The 20,842-nt window shown below is 39.5% G+C and overlaps 2 protein-coding genes across 2 annotated transcripts in view; both read right to left on the bottom strand.

Annotated features, from left to right (window-relative positions):
* The window catches only part of LOC117471535 (frizzled-3-like), a 28,388-nt gene extending 13,851 nt beyond the window's left edge, over positions 1-14,537 (bottom strand). Inside the window, exons 1-2 of the mRNA XM_034116625.1 lie at positions 14,480-14,537; positions 12,657-13,571 (exon numbers count right to left, since the gene is read on the bottom strand). Of these exons, the coding sequence (XP_033972516.1) occupies positions 12,657-13,031 (375 nt within the window). The 5' untranslated portion in view covers positions 13,032-13,571; positions 14,480-14,537. The remainder of the gene's footprint in view (positions 1-12,656; positions 13,572-14,479) is intronic.
* Positions 14,538-15,168: 631 nt separating this feature from the next.
* LOC117471536 (keratinocyte-associated protein 3) lies at positions 15,169-20,301 on the bottom strand. The gene is made up of 6 exons (XM_034116626.1): positions 20,168-20,301; positions 19,062-19,246; positions 18,289-18,348; positions 17,983-18,180; positions 17,410-17,544; positions 15,169-17,227 (listed from the first exon to the last, which is right to left on the bottom strand). Exons 1-6 carry the CDS (start codon positions 20,178-20,180, stop codon positions 17,165-17,167), a joined length of 654 nt encoding a protein of 217 aa, XP_033972517.1. The 5' UTR covers positions 20,181-20,301; the 3' UTR covers positions 15,169-17,164.
* Positions 20,302-20,842: the final 541 nt, after the last annotated feature.

Raw genomic sequence — 20,842 nt, 5'->3', positions numbered from 1 at the left:
GGAGGAGGAGGAGGAGGAGGGAGGAGGAGGAGGAGGAAGGGAGGGAGGGAGGGAAGAATGGAGGAGAAAAGGAGAAAAGCTGGAGTGGCATGGAGAAAAGAGTGGTGGTTTCTCGGTGGATTAGGGAGTCAAATGGATTGGAAGAAGTGTTTAGAGTGTGAGAACTTGAGACGGACACACACATACTTCCTGAAACTGTCACCAGCTTTGTGTTGTGGTCAGATCAAGGTGACAGGCTGCTGGGTGCCTCCAAAGAAACAGCTCCTGAACTGGCAGCAATGCCTGCTTTCAAAAATCTGTTCTGCTCAGTCTTCTGGTATTCAAAACTGTGAGAATATCATCTATATATATATATATATATACGTATATCAGGTTCTGGGTTTCCACATATAATAATGTTTACGTCTACCTTATCAGTGATTTGAATAGACCTTATGTTGTTGCGTTTATAATGTTCAGGGCTCCTTAGAGGATACTTAAAACCACTCAAAATCTGATCATCTAAACTGCCCCAAACTAAAAATATTAAAAGAATGTATAGACTGGTAAAAACCTTATAGCGTGCATTTGTATGATACATTTAAATGCACTGAATCTTGTCTTTCAAGAAACAAATCAGCAACCTTAATCCCTTGAACCTGCAAAAAAAGGACTAAAATGTGGATCTTGTAATGCACTGGTAGATGCCATGGAACATTTCTTGCAGATCTTTCTGACAGATGATGAGAAAATCTGTCTTTTTGCCGCTAAACCTATTCCGTCTGGACACATCACCCTCTCGCTCTCTAGCTCTGTTTCTTCCTCTCGTGCAATCTGTGTCTCACACCGTAACTCACTCCCAAATCAGTCCGTCGGGCCCTGCAGCACAAATACTGTCAGACCACATCAGATCTAACTCCATTAGCGAGCTACTATATAACATCCCTGCTATAGCCCTCTCTACTAGCTCTCACAACCAAATCGTACATTTCTCTGTGTCTTTCTGCAGAAACTATGCAACTCGATCCCTATTCTGCATCCAAACATTACGAGACAATTATATTCTTTCTCTCTACAGTGTCAGAAAAGTGCAGTTTCAATTCACAATCATAAAGCAATTACATGATTGCGCCATCAGCACCAGCCCACCTCCTATTCCTATATTATTTATTATAAGTGCAACACTTCTTGCTGCTGCCTCTCTTTGGCACGTCTACTGGTTTGATGTATTCTCCAGTAACATGTTCTACTGTCTCGCTCAGTAATACACACATAAGTGTTTTCATAGCCGATTCACACCAGAAGACACACACACACTCTCTGGCTATGTGCCTGCCTCTTCACTCCTCTCAGAGGCTCGGGAGAGAGACAGGCGTTGGCCATGAATAGTTGAACTGAACGGACCGCGATGCTCTCCTCCCTAATCTCTGAAAGGACAGTCAAAAAAGGGGCACCCTTCTCTCACACTCTCTCTCTCTTTCATTCATTTGTTCGTTTATCCGTGTCCATCCATCGTTCAGTGGGGAGGAGCGAACAAAGCCGTTAATGGCATTCCCCTTCACGTTCACTTCCCCTCCTCCTCTCCTCCTCTCTTCTTTCTCCTGTATTCACCTCTTATTTTCCTTGCCTCCCATTTACTCTGGCAATTACGCTGACATGCACTTGTCCTACTCCTCCTCCACTTTCTCTACCATCATCAGCATTCATAGACTTCCCCTACGTTTTTATCCTGTCATTTCAGGTTTGAGAGGAATTATTTAGCGAAACACAAAATGCTCTGTCTCTCCTTTGTTCTGTTATTCATGTCCTAAACCCACCTGCACCTTTTCTTAACTGTCCTCATCCCTTGGGTTCAGTTCAGTCACCTAGGTTATATTTGATCTCATCATGCTCCTAGATATTTTAATTTGATTACCCTTTCTTTACAAACAACATGCATTTATATTTGCTATATAAGTTGCTTCCTTGAACTTTCAATCCTGTCTTGAGACTTGTTGCTTTAGCTTTCATCTCTTATGTCATACAAAACCCTCCTGTTTTCCCTTTCTTTTGATGGCCTTCGCATCCATTTGAACCTTTTATATCCATATGTAGCATAATCATCTTTCTTTTGGGGACTATTTTTAAACAACCATGACTTACTGAATTTCTATTTACTGTATTTCTAACCTAAAAGAGCCATACTATATCTCATAAGCTAATAACCTAACCCTAACGTTTTCCCCTTTGATACAATGAAATGCATAGTAAGACATTTACCATCCCAATCAGGAAATACGTGGATGATAACATGGTTGAATCTTAGCTTTATTTTATATAAAACAAGGTATGACTTTCTAAATTAATAATCTACAAATTCCTTCAATCTATCCACTGATTTTTGGGAATAGATTTGTCTTGAACTGCTTCTGTTTTTATTAAGATAATAACATTGGCGTCGTCACTTGTTGACTGCGTAGAGCAAAACAGAACAAACCTAACCTAACTAGAAAACATCTGAAATAAACACAATGTCCGGTTAAAAGATTGAGGACAAAGAAAACTGTAAACCCTAGGCTCGAATACTCCAGAAGAAAGAGCAGTGTGTTCATCTAATCAGGTGCAGAAATGATAATGTCATTAATAAGAGGACTATCAATCTTCTTTGATACAGTTTGAAATAACTTCAAATGATATCTTTCTCTGGTTACATCATGTCTGCGTTCTCCAGACAACAATGAACAAAGCACAAATTATAGGTTGACTTTTCATGGCTGCTGTATGTCACCGCTCAATATTAACAACAATGAAGCCTTCTTCTCATTGGTGTGGGTGGACATATTATATTCTCGACCATGCCTAACCACGATTACACGGCTTTTACTGTAGCCTAATTATCACATATTTGGCAGAGTTTCCATTCCTTGTTTTATTTTCCAAGATGAAACACACTTGAGAGCAACATGAATTTCTCCAAACAATGACTTAGTATGAGTCCCTTATTTCCTTTTAACGTCTTTTCCCTCCTCCCACTCCTCTCCTTGGTTTTGTCCAGACCATGCACTCATCATCCAATTTCCCTCTCCTCCCCTGCTGTCTGTCACTCTCCCTCCATTCCTCCCCTTCCTTCTCTGCCTATTTAACTACCATGGCAACAGGTGATATGGTGGCTCTCACAGGACCATGTCTCATTGAGGATAACAGGGCAAAGCACATGCGTGTGCGCAGACACACTCACACGCACCCACAAACACATTGTGGTAGGACTCCTTTAATGAGTGAAACCATCCAAAAGTATAGCAAACAAGCTCGCACAATGAGCGACACAGAGGGAGTGTGAAAGTGAGAGAAAAAGAAACTGAGAGGCGTAGGAGAGAGGGTCAAATGAAATGATAGAGATGTATATAGATGGGAGCCAATGGAGCTGAATCAGAGAGCACCCACACACGTCCTCACACCATCCAAGACGCCTGTGCATATCCATCTGCTTACCACTTACATCTACGCTCCATTATATTCAGAATTCTTTTTTTTTTTAAATCCGGCTTTTGAGGAATAGAGGAATTAGTATTTTGCAAACTGATAGATTTGTAAAAACCATTACATTTGAAAGTCAAAATATATAACTTTATCGATACCTTTTTGTGTTTAGCTTGCAAAGCACCTTCATTTGCAAAGTCATTTGTACGATGAATTAACACGTCCACTAGTAAATATTCTCCCTCCATTTTATATCAAAACAGCTTTAATTTCATATCTTATAATATTTTGGCAAACTCCGACAGTAATATGCACTTTGTTTGCTGCCTAGTGACTCTCATGTTTCTAATACATTGAACCATCACTCAGGGGGGGAAGTACACAATGCATCATGGTCCAATGGGTTTTTTCAACCTATTTGAAATGCCAATGTAATTGATATTCACAAAAACACAATACTAATAGTGGTATAACAAAGGTTCAGCCATGTTATTTACAAAGCAATGATTAAGAGATGATCCATGAACAGTGTAGAGATATAATCTGCATCTCTAATAGATTCTGGAAGTTGGAGAGGGGGGGGAGGAGGGTGACTCAGATTCATTGGGTGAGCCACAGTGAGTGGGATGCTGGGTTTGGGCCAGTGTCGGGAGGACTACAGTGTCGGGAGGACTCCACTAGCACCCCCCTTCACGCACGTGAACTGCGAGCGCCGGAGCCTCGCAGCGGCGAAACTGAGGCTCCGTGGTAAACTGTGGTAAAATGAAGAGCCGTTCAGGAGCCGAAAGAGCCGGCTCTTCTTATAGTGAGCCGAGCCAAATGATCCGGCTCTCTAAAAAGAGCCGGAATTCCCATCACTAATACGTAAAGAGATAGTATCTATAACTTAAGGGACGGCTCAATTCAAAATTCAAGTCACGTGACACAACGTGACGTCCCCCCCCCCCCGCTCTCGGGGTGGACGCCCTCTCAGCCCTGGTCTGGTGGAAACACTGATCAATGCTATGTACAAACAGCTAGAGCCTGCACATGATGCAGAATAACTAACTTGCTGACCATGCAGGATGGCAACATCATACTGAAGTAAAACAAATAAATACAAATCTCTGTCTTTGCACTGATTTGAGCTGCTTAAAAATCCATGTAACTATACACATTTCTATGCAAACTATTTTTGGAAAGTTGAGACTTGCATGCATTTCAATAAGTGCACAATTAGTAGCCCTACAGCTTCTAAGGCCGACGCTGGTCCGGACCTGCAGTATGCTCAACATGTTAGAGCCGCCTTGTGTTGAGTGGCTTTGTGTGAGAAGGGGATCAATGATGTGTGTGTGTGTGTGTGTGTGTGTGTGTGTGTGTGTGTGTGTGTGTGTGTGTGTGTGTGTGTGTGTGTGTGTGTGTGTGTGTGTGTGTGTGTGTGTGTGTGTGTGTTAAGTTGTGCTTAACAGTGAGGGTTAAACATCTCTCACCAGGCTTACATGCACACACAGACACAGTTCCCAGGCCGGGTCATGGGTTAAGATTAAGACCGTAAGACATGGATAACCTATATTTATGTGTTTTATCTTAGGTCAACACTGCAGGGCTCCACACCAATAGAACAAACGTTTAGCTTGAACAATATGTCACACACACGCAGCAAGGGATGCATGATGGAACAGCACAAACTGATCAAGTTAGATGTGACAGAAACATCTGAAAGGCCTGTCAGGAGATCACAACAGATGAACTACATCAATATGAATATCAAGATGGGGTTGGAGGTTTGAAGGAGGGACATCATTTTACTGAGGGTTGAAAAGGTAAAAATTATGGAAAGCTAATGTAGTTCAACGTACTTGATGAACTCTACTGTCGTGTCAAATGTGTAACTTTGTTGATCAGACATTGCAATTTACATAAAGTATTAATGAATAATTGTTACATATCTTTTTCTGTCCATATTTCAATTCATCATATAGTGAAAAAGCAAAAAGCAAATGTATAAAAACATTAACATATATTTATCACCCAAAAAGGTCAAACACTGGCTAAGGTCAGCTTTTCAAATGTCAGCATCTGCTGCCATTTGACTTCTGAATATCGTTGTTGTTCAGATATAGCTTTGGTTTTGGACTTCTCAAGTCAAACACAACAAGGAAGTAAAAGAATCCACTCGCTATTTAACTGGGGAAATAGTTTGGTGGAACAAATAAACAATTGTTAGTTGCAGTTTCAAAAGACGACAGAACAAGCTGATATTGAAGGAAAGGGTATAGGATGGGTGTAATTGTAATTCATGGCGACCTGTGGTGTTATATTTACAGCAGGCCACAGAGCAGTCATTTGAGCAATGCAACATCTCTCAAATCTTTCTTAAAAGCTCTCTTTACTTGGCATGGTGAGGCTGGATAAGTAGTAGTGGCCACTATGCTGATGGGAACATTCTGCCAACAAACAGCACCAGGCAGTGCCTTTGTTCTGTGCATAAATAAATGATTGCTTCATTTGGGCTGGCAGCTTCAATAGACTCTGTAGGAATGAGCAGGATAATGAAGGGTTCAAATGAAATAAACAGGAACTTTTAAACTGAATGAGGACCTGTCTGAATAGGGTAATGAGCCTCTTCAGATGCACAGAAAACACACACACACACTCGCAAAACACAGCTCTAAAAAAACCCTATTCAATCTTTAGTTTTACACACACAATAAGAAAAACAAAAAAACAGACCATGCTTAAGCACCTCAAGTTTCGAACTCTCCCTATTAAGCAAACAACAGCTCTCTCTGCTGTGGCGACCTGGTGGCCCCGGGGTGGTCCTACTCAAACAGAGCAGGTCTTATTTTGAAGGACAGGACCCCATACTGAGAGATACACAAACACCGGAGACAGTAAGGTCTAAAGACTTTACAGAACCTGTCAGTCAGTATTTCTAAGTCCTAAGTCTCCGATATGCTGTTTCTGCTCAACTGCCCCATTTTCTTTATCGTCACCTACTCTTCTGTTATTTTTGTGACTCCCTGAGATTCTTCTTTCTACTTCTCCAACTCATAAATGCAAGCAACGTCTTGACCACAATTTAATTCAGTATTCTTTTCCCTCAGTATGATGAAAATCATTGAATCTCAAATCTTTTAATTAGAAAAACTAAAAACAAGCACAGAAAAGGAGTTTTTCATGCCATTGGCAAGCATATTACTGCTGTAAAAACAATATATTACTGCAGTAAAAACGATATATTACTGCAGTAAAAACGATATATTACTGCAGTAAAAACGATATATTAATATTACTGCAGAAAAAACGATATATTACTGCAGTAAAAACGATATATTACTGCAGTAAAAACGATATGTTACTGCAGTAAAAACGATATATTAATATTACTGCAGAAAAAACGATATATTACTGCAGTAAAAACGATATGTTACTGCAGTAAAAACGATATATTAATATTACTGCAGTAAAAACGATATATTAATATTACTGCAGTAAAAACGATATGTTAATATTAATGCAGTAAAAACGATATGTTACTGCAGTAAAAACAATATATTAATATTAATGCCGTAAAAATGATATATTACTGCAGTAAAAACTATTTCAATCAGTACTCCTTTCTTGGGGGAGTTATAAAACAAGGGTGGTCTTGTGGGATTAGAAAAGCTCTTAAGAGTCTTTCCACAGTGATTAAGTATGCAACTGGCTGCCTGTCAGTTCATCATATCCCATTGTAGTTTTCTTAAGTGTGACTTAGGGACCACACAGGCAACATGACTGCAGTAATAGGGATTAATAATGCTCTAACCAAATATGAGAAATGTTACCTTAGGAGGCAGTTGCAAGAGGCCCAAATGCGTCAACCACAAGCGTCAAATGATACGTCATCTAATCTTTATTTTAATAGGACATTTTTAAACCTTTTAAACTATTAGTGTGAATCATGAAGCGTTAAACGCCATCTCAGTTTTAATCATCTCTGCTTTCAGCCTTCAATCATTTCGGAGCATCCTATTTTTCCAATGTAACATTTTAGAATCAAATTACTGACAAACATCAACTTGTGCATGTAACCAGAACCCAGCTAAATGAAGGGGAAATGCCTGATTGTGTTTAAATACACTTAAGTATTGAGCTCCCTGCCAGCTCCCTGCAGTAAGTTGATTTCGTATGAAAGAACAAACCTGGTTTCATTACTAAAGGGAAGAGATTAAGAGAATAATAGTGAATATAGCTTCCGTTTGATACGCCTTGCTTCTTGCCCATGTATGTATTATTCTCCCACAGCGTGACAGTAGTGCAGTAGAATGAAAGGAAACCTAATTACATGAAGCGGTGATTCCCGTTGAACTCAAAAAGAGACACGGATACTATAATAAATGAGTCTAAGTAAGATGGTCTCCATAGCTAAACATTACATGCATGGATACACCAAGACAAATCTTAGCGACCTGTTATCTATAAAGCCCATTCTCTTACTGTGCTTAGTGTGAATGCTGCATTAGCTAAATAAATAAATAAATCGTAGGTCTCATATCAATTATACACTGTCAGCGTTGTGATTTCAAATCATCTGCATGCAAAGGTGGGTTTCGTGGTAATCATGTTATTCCATTGCTTGCACTTACATATTCCTTGCTTAAATTGATTAGACAAAATTAAATCCTGGTCTTGGTAGTTGGCGTGTAGACATATTGACAGACAGATCTAGATACCTTCATTCAGGACTAGGCTTCCTGTCTATTTGCTTTATACACAGTGTGTCCTATTGTAGCCCAAAGGAGCCTTTCTCCGACTGACCGTTAGACCAGGGGCTCTGTAATCTCTTTCACTCACAGGAGCCAAATGACAAAAGATTGTGCTGGAATTGTCCGGACAAACTCAATGAGCTATTGTCAGCACAGATTAGGCTACCATTCTGTTGACGAGTTTTATTGACCATTACAAACCAGAGTCTCAATAATTGCCACAGAGTTGAGATTGAATAACAATTAATTAACCGTCTTTCAGTCAGGAAGGATTATTTGAATAAAGCATGATGTTGAGAATGCCTTCTATCCCACCTAAATTGCAGCAAAAATGGAACTCCAGTGCAGTAGCCACATATGTTCTCATGAACTCGAGGGGAAAGTCCCCGGCCAAGCAGACATCTGGGTTCCTCAGGCACGCATCTCTTGCATGACCCGGGCCTTTTATTTAAATATTTCACAACGGACTATAATGGGCATGATAACATTTTCTCATAACTGTCTTGAGTTTTGGCACAGTGCACCCATAAATACATCCCCTCTTTTCTGCTATCTTTATCTGTAACTGCACCAGTACTTCTATGCACAGAAAAGCTGCCATTTTGTTTTTTAATGAATGTGAACCTTTAACATATTACATGTTAAGTATGGTTCTATAAAAACGGATGACTTAGCCTAACGTGTCGAATATGTAGTGAATATATTCTTTTAGAAAATATTCTTCAGTTTTGAGAGGACCTCAACATAAGGTTCTTGCAATGTGATCAGTTGTTGTCTCATAGCACCGACACAAAACGCCAATGATGTAATCTCTAAATCTCTGTGTCTAACATGCACAGCTCAAATAATGTCACAACCTGCAGCACATCCTCTGGGAACCATAACATGCAGTGGCAGATGGAAAGTATAGTCTATATTCCTACGTGACATGAAGACGAACAAGCATGCACGCGGGGAGGAACACACAAACATATTGCTGAAGAAATCACTTCACTAGACATAATCTCCCATTCTAATTTCATCTCCCTTTTCTTCCACTGTCCCCTCTTATGTTTCAGTCCCTCTCACCCTTTTCCCTCGGGTTTAATTGACTATTGTGGCAGATGGGGTGGCGGTTGGTCTGTGGGAATCAATGACTTCATTGTGGGACTAAGAGAGAGATTAGCAGCTAGTTAGCACTAGTGAGAGATGACAGCTGGCACCGATAACCTCCCCCGTCACTCATATTCTCACACACACAGGAAGAACTAGAGTACAGTTAACCCTCAGCTAGGCTCAGCAATTACACATAGGAAAAATACTGCTCTGTGGCTTGAGCCTGTCACTCAAACACTGAATAAATGAGGCCTAGTATGTTAATCGTGCACACACATTCTGGGATAATCCATTTTTGGCTTGGTACTTCTAAAAGGAAAAAAGAGAAAAGGCAGTATTTTAAATGTCAGCCAAAACGGGGGACTCACTGAGGGCAAATCTCCACACTATTCAAAATAGAGTGCCTTGTGAAAATGTTAAATCCAGGGCTTGGATATGTCTCAGCCAATGACTTGAAGGCATCTCACAACAAATATAAAAGTAGCATGACAGCTTACTAGTATTTGCCAGGGTCAAGACACGAAAACTTTGCATCTGAGGCAGAGAAGAAAATTCTCCATGCGATACATGACCCAAAAAGAGACTACAACAGCTGCTGACAATGGATCCAGTTTCCTAAAGGCATCTGAAATACGCCAGGCTGATTTGGCAGCAGTTGTTTATTGTCATAGTCCAAAGTGGTTAAGGATGAATGGTCAGACACAATCTTTTCACATTTAATTTGTATTTCACCAAACCTTAATCCGGTTCAACACATCAGAGCACAGAAAACCAAAAAAATGAGGTTTCATTTGCTGATAAAGAACATCCAGATGTTAGACCAGCTGTGCTGATGTGCAGCTGCTCTGGACCACAGCTACTGTTTTATGAAAGTTCAACTGATACTGTTATAACAATAAAAGGTGCAATCATTTCACCTGCTCAGTTAGGGTTTCTTAAAAACATGTGACATGGCTGTTATATATACGATTTGTAAGACACATTTCCTGTTGATTGATTATAATTTCAAAATGACAATTCCTCTTAATCTGAAAGTAAAAAAATACTATCATTACTTTGTAGTGGTTGTCTATTCGCTAAAGTAATTAAAGATTTGTTTTAAATGTGGTATCTTTGCTTTAAAAAGTTTTCACGCAGTTACATTTTCACAATCTCATACCGGCACATTAACGTACCGATCTGTCAACACACATACTCGTAGGTATAATTCAGCCCCTGTCCCATGAGAGATATTATTACATTTCCTCCAGGAATCCCACCAGGACTACCATGTCTGGTCAAAGCAAACCAGAGCAGGAAAACTAAACGGGCTCGTGTTGCTCCTCCACCATCTTCAGAAAGCTGTCTCTTCCATGACTGCTGGGACTGACGGTGTCAGTTACTTGGCTCCTTCATTTGGGTCAAATCAAGTTCAACAACAGATGCTTTTTACAATCCCTGACACAGCGTGTTTTGACATGACACTGAAGAATTGCCACGATTTGAACATTTGCACGCCCCTAATCTACCAAGTGAATCCTACGACTTAAGACGTGTCATCATCAATTCAAACGAAAATGCATAGCTGTCAGTGCATTTAGTTTTTTTCCATTCTTATAATTTTTGAAGGGACAAAAGCAGCGTCAGACAGCAGTGATCCTGTGAGTCGCATGAACCTCATTTTTTGACACGAGAAGAGGTTATAAAAACCCTTCTGTGATTAAAGATTTACAGAGCAGCATTGAGTATTTTGTCTTGATCTTTTGGCTGACATTTATCTGGTTTTGACATGACAAAATATTAACTAAACATCAACTAAACATAAAAATAAGCCCCGTGTATAAACACACATCATGCTCAGCCAACATTAGCCATGTCCGAATTCATCTGCTTTTCAACAGGGGGTAATTTAATATGCCAACAGCTGGAGGCAGATTTCATTCAACTCACTGTATTTGCTATCCTTTCCTGTTCTCCAAAGCACAAACCACAGTATTTACATGGCAGTCATAACATGGGTGGTAAGATGACACTGAGCATGTGTAGTGAGACTTACACAAATAATTGATAAACAAGAGATTAAAACAACTCAATCTGACTCTCCCACTAAAAGAGACAGGGCCCTATCGACATAGATTTGATATTTTTTTCTTTTTGAAGAAATTATCTTTATTTTATCGTTAGGAAATAACTACGTAGTTTTACAGTCCAAATGCCAAATACAGTGGCATAAACATTTGTTACGAACAAATACTTGCTGCAGACATGTAATTATGGTTTAGTTATTGAGCAACACCTTGCTCTGCGCTCAAACTCCCTCCCTGGGGTGTAACAAAGGAGAAGGAAAAAGAGGTAACATGATATAGATGGATGGTGTGTGCCTACTATTGCACTCAGACTTGGTGTAACATAGCACCTTATTCCCTTTTTTGCTTAAAACTAATTATGCCCTATCAGAAAAATATTTCTTTAGAAGTATCAATCACAAAATCACCTAATGGCTTTCTGTTCAAATGTCTCCCACTGTTGCTGCTCATATTTCCTTCTGTCAGCTACTGTTAACTTTCAAGTAAGGTCATGAGTGCCTGAGTGAGTACAGACATCACCTAAGTTTACCAGGAACAGTAACATGTAGAGAGGACAGAGCTGTAATATGAGGAGCGCAGATCGACTATCACCTTTGCTCAATGCTTCCCTTCTCCTGTTAACTCTTTGATATTCCATGCCTGTGTGAAAGACGCTTTATTCCACATGCAGCTCTGTGTATCCAATTTGTTCCACTATAGCCTGCAGATTATATTGGGCAAGGAACCTGTTTTTCTCTCAGTGTCAAACAAGGCCTCTCCATTGTTTCTGTGCAAACCATCTCTGTGTACCCTGAGGATAAAGGATATTGATGATTTTCTGGTTGATTGAAGCAAATCTTTAAATTGAGTATAATTATTAGTACAGGGGTAATCTTACAATATTGCCTTGATTAAGCAGAGGATTGCCAAACAAATGTAGGCTATGTTAATAAGTATGTAACATATTTTGACCTCACAAATATAAGCATATCTGTGCCCCTTTTCTCTTGCACAGTTTCTTTGCATTGTATGTAACGTCCTTTTGTCCTCAGCAGGTGCCTGACACCACATTGTGAAACTGCAGACTGTCGCTTTGTAGTTGTTTACATTTTCTGCACCATGTCACCAAGACAAAGACGTGTGCATTTGTTGTAGGTGGGGACTTACTGTTTGATTCCTTGATGATGTTACACAATACGGAACAGTGTTTTACAATGCACCATTTTTACCACAAATAAGAATTTCATCTCTCTCTCTCATTCATGGCCGCAATGATCACATTTCCCCATGGGCAGAGACACCCGGACACAAAGCACGCACCCACTGAATGACGAGTAAAACAACCTACCTCCATGGCCAGTGCAGCCGTTTGCTGGTCGTAGTGGTTCAGTAGATTGGGCATGAAGGTGGTGTTGTAAGGCAGATCCTGGCACATTCTCAGTCTGATGGGCTCACAGCTAAACTCGCTGTGGCTCTCCATGGACTCCAGATGAATGGACACAGCGGGTGTAACCAGGGAGAAGAGGATTAGGAGGATAGGGATGAGGAGGACAGAAAAACAGACTCTTTGTCTGCAGTACATTGTTGTAGTCTTTGAAAACCAGTCTTTCGTACATCGTCTTCCAACAAGTGATTGCATCTTAGCGTTAGACATTTCTCCACAGTGGCTTAGTCTGATGAATTCATTATCACCCAGACAGCATTGAGATAGCCAAGAAGACATGAAGAATTGTTTTTAAAGCTTCTTAACATTAGAAGCAATTGAATCCATTTTGAGTGTCAGTGGTGGAGGTAAGCATGAAATCCTCAAGGCATGTACACGCTGTATATGGAGTCCCAATTCATCTGTTCGCCATGATTAGAGCGGCTCTTTGTGTCAATCATTGAATTTACCATTCATTGCAATATTTGCTTTTCATTTAACATCTCCGAATGCGCCATCTGAATTGTTCCTCATTTAAAAAAGACATGTTATGGATTTGCCTGTCCTCCTGGTAATCCCCTGTTCCATCCTTAAACTGAAAGCATGTCGCCGAAATAATAAATCCACCATCAGCCGTCTGCTGGGGTCTCCTCTGGGCTACTGGGCGTCTCTTTCTTCTTCTGTTTGTGTCTCCTCACTCTGTTTCCAGTGACGTTTCAAAGGAACATCTGAAGGTGAGGCCACAACGTGTAATCATCCTCCAAATGATCTCATCCGACTACCTGGAAGTCTCCAAATCTCATCTTTCACATTCACTGGAGTGGATACATCAAGCAGGTCCTGCAGGTTTTAAACATACAAAGAAGAGAGGGTCAAACAAGCAGAGTGGGCTTAGAGTAAAGTTGTTCTGTATCTGGTATTGTCTCTGATCAGCCACACCCTTAATACACATTTGGATTCAAAAACACAAGATCTACAGGGTAGTAGGCAGGTAGGCATTTCTTAAACAGTGTTGTTGCAATGTTAAATTGTTATTATGTGTTGAGTCAGCAGGGTCATACGCAGTTCATGTTGCAGACTGCAGTGCTGAAAACACGTTCAAAGCAAGAAAAGTGTTAACGTTACACCTGCGGAGGATCACACACTCATGTTTGTGTGAGGTTGGCCGGGCAACAGTAGCGTTTCCCTGCGATGTTTCACACTCTGAGACCCGGTGTCTTTATGGTTGACTACCCAGAAAACTTTGAGATAATAAGCTTCGGTAGTATGCCTTTGAAATTAAACCGCAAATAAACGTGTCCATTAATTGAGTTTTAATTCATAACTGCGAGAAACTGTTCTGAGTCGACCGATAAACGACTTGCGTAAACCCAAGCACTGATAGCTAGCTAGCGTTAAATTGATCATGTTAAATTGCACTAAACACCTCTGGAAGGTGCGGTAACGTTACAGGTCACAGCCCTAAACGGTATCTGTATTTGTGGGAGAGCATAGCTAGTTCTAGAAAGCACACACCTTTAAAAATGTCAATACATGCATCTTCGCTGTGTTGAGGCACACACGGTGACGGCTTATCAATCTTAGGTTAGTGTGTGTTTGTCACCGCAGTGTCTTCAGCCGCCGCGCGCTGCTCTGCGCACATGATTCCTTAAGAGCATTATAGTCGAAGTGTGTCTGGCTTGCCGACAGGAATTAAGCAAAACGTGAAATATAGTTCCTGTGTAATGGTACAATTATAAAAGCTTTACCTTGTGTGGAGAATAACGAGCTGTTCGGCGCTGCTCCTCTCTCTGCAGTACTCCGCTGCTCCGCTGTTTGCAGCTGGTTGCCTGCAGCAGCGTGCAGCAGACATATCGTGGCCGCGGATTCATCGTGCCCGCGCAGGGAGACATGAACAAATTGGTCCTACTGGACGTTGCATGCTGCAGGCTTACTGTATAAATATGGCTATATAAATGACAGACAATAGCGATAGACTAGACATGGTAAATAGCATTTGGTTGGCGAGAAGCTGTGTGTTTTATTATAAAAAAGGGCAGATGCACCATAAATAAGACATGCTGTCAAATGCTTTTGATTATCATTAGATGTCTTAACAAGTGGAACACAAAATGTTGAAGGAAAAATGTGTGTCCATATTTTGGGTCCTGGATTTGCAGCTCCGTTATAGCATGGTAAATATAAGGGTTTCAGAAAAGTGTTTAAAAACAAACTATTGAAAAAGAATAATCATTGATTTCTCTCTGTTTAAAAGGGGGCGACATGCAGTTTTTTAAATTTATGTTAATATTCAATCAACCGTTATTTGATATTTTAAATTCTGCGGGTGCACTTTCACATTTCAAGGCACAAGGGAAGAAAACACAGCTTGTGCTAGATAACTCAAAGGCTGCAGAGATATATGATGGACAGGCAAAAGTAAAAGCACACAAATATCTAAAAAGGTAACATTTACAAAACATCTTTATTAAAAATTAAACATGACATTCTAGAAAAACCATAAAGCAAGCAATGAAATGAACAGTACATCCAAATGTGTTCAAACCTATCAGGCAACAGATTCATAACCTTTCACACACATTAGTTTACAGCTAGGCTGAAAGAGGGAAACACATCAGTCATGAAAATGATTTTGTCCTAATGGGCTGTCCTGCTCAAGTTGTTTCAGGAGCCTACATTTAAAGTCTGTTAATTGTTTTTATTATTCATTTAGTCTGGTTATTGTACTTTATTCCATTAAATCAACTCACTGTGTTTTAAAACTGTATAACATGTAGGTTTTCAAGTAAATACATTTAAAGAAAAAAACATAAGTTTAATTTTATCACCAAGAATGTAAGTTGTATGAATTAGTGATTTGCTATACGAGACAATTATTAGGAATTAACTATTAATTGTGGTACATTTATAAATGGACTGCATTCCACACAAACCTCATATATGGGAGATCAATAACTTCACAGGAAATGGCCAAACAGATTTGTTGTCATTGTATCAGTCAGTGCTATGTCAATATTTATCCCTGACAGCCTGAGGATTAGTATTGCGTGCTATGATTCCCTTCCACACAATTGAGCATGGCATTAGATTAACCGTTTCACCACTGATCTGATCTTCTTTGGCATTGAGTTGTGGGGGGTCTGTGCCAGTTAAGGCTGCTGGCCCACATACTGGTTTAACCTCTTAACATGACTCCACTTGGCATTTAACCACAGTATACTATAGCTATGTGGATTTAGTGCATTTGTGAATGTAGTATATATTCACTTAATGCACTCAATCCACATAGCTTTGCAGCAATGCAGTTTTTTTCCTTTTAATTTCCACATGGCACTGCATTTTAGCAATCTGAACTTTAAGCGACGGGTAAGTAAAAACATGTGTCCAGTAGAAAAAAAAATATTTTTTAAGTGATGACAATGTAAAAGAACATGAAATGTGGCGTGTTCAACTATAGTCAATGCTTTGCCTGCAACATAAAGCCTTAGTGGAAACTCAAATGAACATGTCAATAACTGCAGTTGTATTTCAAATGATCTACTTAAAGAAACAACTTTTAAATATGCAATTTAGCATATGACATTTAAATTTAAGCCAAAAACAATATCTGCATAAAATTATAATAATTTTCTATAGCAAACACAACAAAACATTTTGATAATTTAATTTCACATTATCATGTACCAATTCAACAGCTAGAATTTACCATCATTATTTGTTGAAATGAAACGTGTTTATAAGAAAATATTGAGCAATAGGATTTGCAATGGAGTGTATTGTGTAGAAATTGTAAAATAAAAAAACATTAGCATTGAAAAAAACAATACAATACGTTTGGCTAAAAATCTGAATGAATAAAAAGCTAAAATATTCCTAAATTCATCTAAAATATTTTTGCTAGATATAAAAATGTATTTTCTTCATAAACCGAGGTTTCTTCATATAGAAAGACATTGCATATTTGGACCATTAAAACTCAACAGTCATGGCTGGATACGGATAAGACTTCATTTATATATTTAGGCTTCCACACACCAAACCTAATCCCATTATCTGCACAAAAGGATCTGCACCCGGCTGCTGATGAAATGTACATTGTGCAAGGTTTTTCTTTGAATGTGTTGCTGATGAACCATTTATGGGTTCCATTAGGAACTGCATTCCGCTCACAGCTTAACACACAATATAAGTTTGGTTTATAACTGAAAACAAATACAGTTGGTTACCCATCCGTGAGTCGGGGTATGGGGCTGTGTGATACTGCAGGGCAAAGAACAGTTTCTTAAATCTGATTCCTATTCTGTTCGACAGTGACACTCACCTAGCTGACTGTAGGGCAACATTTTCTGATCTCAATACAGGTGCAGCAAGGCCTTTTGGGATTTGGCTGTGCTTGTTTACACGGAGTGGGGTCCTTCCTGCTTTTTGTTAAGTTAGGCATCAGGGTTCAAGCGCTTTCCAATCAGGCGTCGGCTGTGGGGAGCTCCTTGCTCAGACTGGAAGAAAAGAAAGTAAGGATAAGGGTTGTGTAAAGTCTGTGTTAACGTGAGCCAGTGGGCTTGCATGTTCTTTTGACTTATGTGAATCAATTGTGTGCGTGTTTGAGATGGACCGAGTGCACATCTGAGTCAGACAGAGATTCAGACATACACACACCTTAGTTACACCCCCCACACACCTGCTCTTTGATGTAGCTTTTCCCACAAGGGACCAGCCCTCTGAGGGCCAATCCAATGATGAAGCACCACACAGACAGGCCAGCCTCAAATGCCGCCAAGAAAGCACATGGGATCCACATCGCCAGGGTGGTGTCCTGAGAGACCGGAAGAGACCGGAACGTGGAGGACAATGTATGAAATAAATCTGCATTATTTATTCAACTGTGCAACACTCACATCAGTTTGGCTTTATTTACACTTTACATTACTAGTATCAATCTAAATTATTATTAATACACTACTGAATATACATTTAAATTACATGTTTTATATATGTATTGTGGTTATAATTTGTGTGCACATTTTCAGTTAAACATCTCTATTTATAAGTATATTTTTTTATACATTTTATTCGAAAATGGAGAAACTATTATGAAATACAACTATCCCCAGGGATAATAAAAGCCTTTCTGATTGTGATGTTGACATTTCTTCTTCGTTTCAATTTGACCCCTCAAAAGCTGCAGCAGTTAGACAAAGAGAAAAAGAGCTGGAGAGTGATGTGGAAATGTCAGAGGAATGTTTAGACTCACATAGATTCTGGTTGTATCGAACGGACACCGGGCACTGACAGGGGACCGAGCGTTGATGGGCACCTCTGTGTCGTTGCATCCCTTCATCAAAGCTGCACCATTGCTGGCCACAGTGATGCTGATAGCCAATAGGAGCCCCGTGCAGCATGCTGCCGACAGCAGGGCGTTCAGGAATGATGCAATTAGAAGCCCTATTTGCTGGAGAGAAAATCATACGAAAACAGACCGGGCGGTGACTATTGAGCAAACACAGGATGAATGATTGGAGTGATAATATCAGCAGTTGAAAACTAATTAAATTCTTACCAGTTTTAACACATGAAGATTCCTTGACACCACAATGGCAACAATCCCAGCGGCAATGCTCTGGAAGATTCAAATAACAAAATGATTGTTTCAGCCTTAGAGTCGGGTTTATTAAATTATGTGCCACAAATTATAATCCTGGCACCGAAGATGTGAGGCTGCATTCTTCATTTAGGAGCAAGGCTAAGAAGACTTCAAACAAATAGAAAGAAATTAGTCTTACAAATGACAGTAAATGAGAGATTACAGAGGGAAACCAGTGCTGGTAAAATATTTAGTTACTTGTTTTTATTGTCATGTGTGTACTACCTGTGTAAAACATGTAATACCCCATGAGTACATGATAGTATTGAGTACATTTCAAAGAAATTGGACATTAACACCGTCTAATCATAAAGATCTGACAGTTTACCGCATACCTCATTTTGATGAAATCTGCCTTGGGGCAATGAGTAACTGGTTTGAAACACCAGCCCCTTTAAAACAGGCAAGTTCAGTCTTGATTGCCGAGAAAAGTACCCAAAACTGTAAAGTGCTAACAGTGCAAATCACTTTGAGGTTTACTGCAGGTGAATGTGTTATTCTGACGCAGAGAGCACAGGAAGACACTGGGATGAATTTAACCGTTTTTTCATAACTCACCAAATTCATGGTGAAAAAACATCTGATCAGGATTGCTTTGCTTTTAAAGGTTCTACAAACCTTAAGCCTCTTGGCGCACACTGCAGATTTGACGTTGAAACAAAGGATGAGCGGCTTAAATAAGGACTTACCAGCAGGCCAGAGGTGACGGAGATGATGTTGGCGACAGTGTACTCAGTGCTGATGTGGTTGTCTGGTTTGGAAATGTGGCGGAGGACATTGCCATGGACAATAGCTCCAAGAATGAAGTTAATATGGCCGACCAGGATGAGAGTTAATCCCTTCTTCATCAGCCCCCTTGGCCCTTTCTCCATATCTGGATGACAGAAATATAAGCAATACAATACCTCTAATTATTATGAGATATAGATTCATATTAGCATGCAGCTTGAAAACAATATCTGAGGAGGAGTTTGAGTTCACAGAGTTCATTCTCTGTATAGACATGTATACAAACTATGGTATTGATGGACTGATAATGATTTTAAATGTTTGATATCTTAAAAAGTCTAATGATAATATATTTCAAACACCATTCATTCTTTAATAAAACCCTGAACAAAAATATACATTTTGCCTTTGATATAAAAAAGGACATGCTTCCTTATGTACATTTTGTATTTTTAATCATACATATATTTTTATATGTGCCTACATAAATGAAATGCACATTTGTACACGCAGTGCATTTTTATCAACATCATCAAAAGGACTTCATAAAACTGAACTATTAGACCAAAATGCAACATGATTTGCCTGTGAAACGGCTTTATGCTCTCAAACATTAAACATCACAGATTTAACACTTGCATCAACTCAAGACCTGTCCTTATTCTTAAACTATTGTTCGTTTTGCCTGAAACAAGTACACCTGCTCGAGATGGACATGCATTTGCATAGAAAGGCTCACACTGACTGTGAGCTACTCCTTGTGAGTCACAGAGATGTGAAGAAGCAGTGAGGGCATGGGCCTACTACGTGATATTTTAAAAACGTTTTAATTATTATCCTCTTTCTTTTTGACTGATGACAGCTCATTTCCTCGAAGTATAAACCAGAGCAATTATTATTATACGCGCACCAACACGTTACATGTGCAGTTAGAACATCGAAACCATCCTCCTCCCTGCAGGCCTGCGGTCAGTGTACCGTGGAGGGAAAATACAGCGACGGACAGACAGGCTTAATGACGTTAAAAGCGAGATTTCTAAGTAGGAATCATGATAGAAACACTCACCAAAAGTGCACATCTCTCCGTTTTGTCAGGCACTTCCCTTTGAAAAATATAATGACCGTTATTTTCAAGCACAACAATTGCTCGACAACACAGAAGCAGAAAGTCAACGGTGCCTCTGTCCACTTCCTGTATGACGTCAAGACTCACCTGTGAATTACCTGCGGCGGGCTGGACGCTGAGGGGCGCAACAGACATATCATTTACCTCGAGCATCTTAATTCTGGCATTTCACAAACAATGGAGGAGCAACTATTCAGATATTCACCTTAAGTTAAAGTTGTAAAGGCACACTTTAGAAATAAGAGAGTTAAATTTGCTTAACAAGGAGATTTTCCCCAACAACAAATATTTGTATATTCAAATTTCAATTCAACTCATATGGTGTTATATGCTTTTTCGGAAAAAAGTGGATGCAAAACCGTAATTTGTAAATAAATTGAAAAAAAAGCAGATTGGAGAACAATTTTAGCCCAAATACAAAAACAGAAACATTTGAGTGGAGATCAATGGATTGATATGATCCAATTGATGAAGTGACTACTTAAAAATATATCTCAGCAACAAAAGTAAGCTCTGACTGAAAGCTAATACAGAAACTGAAGCTGTCAGACAAATGGATTGAAAACTACAATATTTGCCTTTGAGATGTAGTGGAGTAGAATTATAATTTAGCAA

This window comes from Trematomus bernacchii, unplaced genomic scaffold (genome assembly GCF_902827165.1).
Source record: "Trematomus bernacchii unplaced genomic scaffold, fTreBer1.1, whole genome shotgun sequence".
In the NCBI taxonomy this organism is placed as follows: Eukaryota; Metazoa; Chordata; class Actinopteri; order Perciformes; family Nototheniidae; genus Trematomus; species Trematomus bernacchii.
This window is presented reverse-complemented; position numbering and strand designations above follow the sequence as displayed.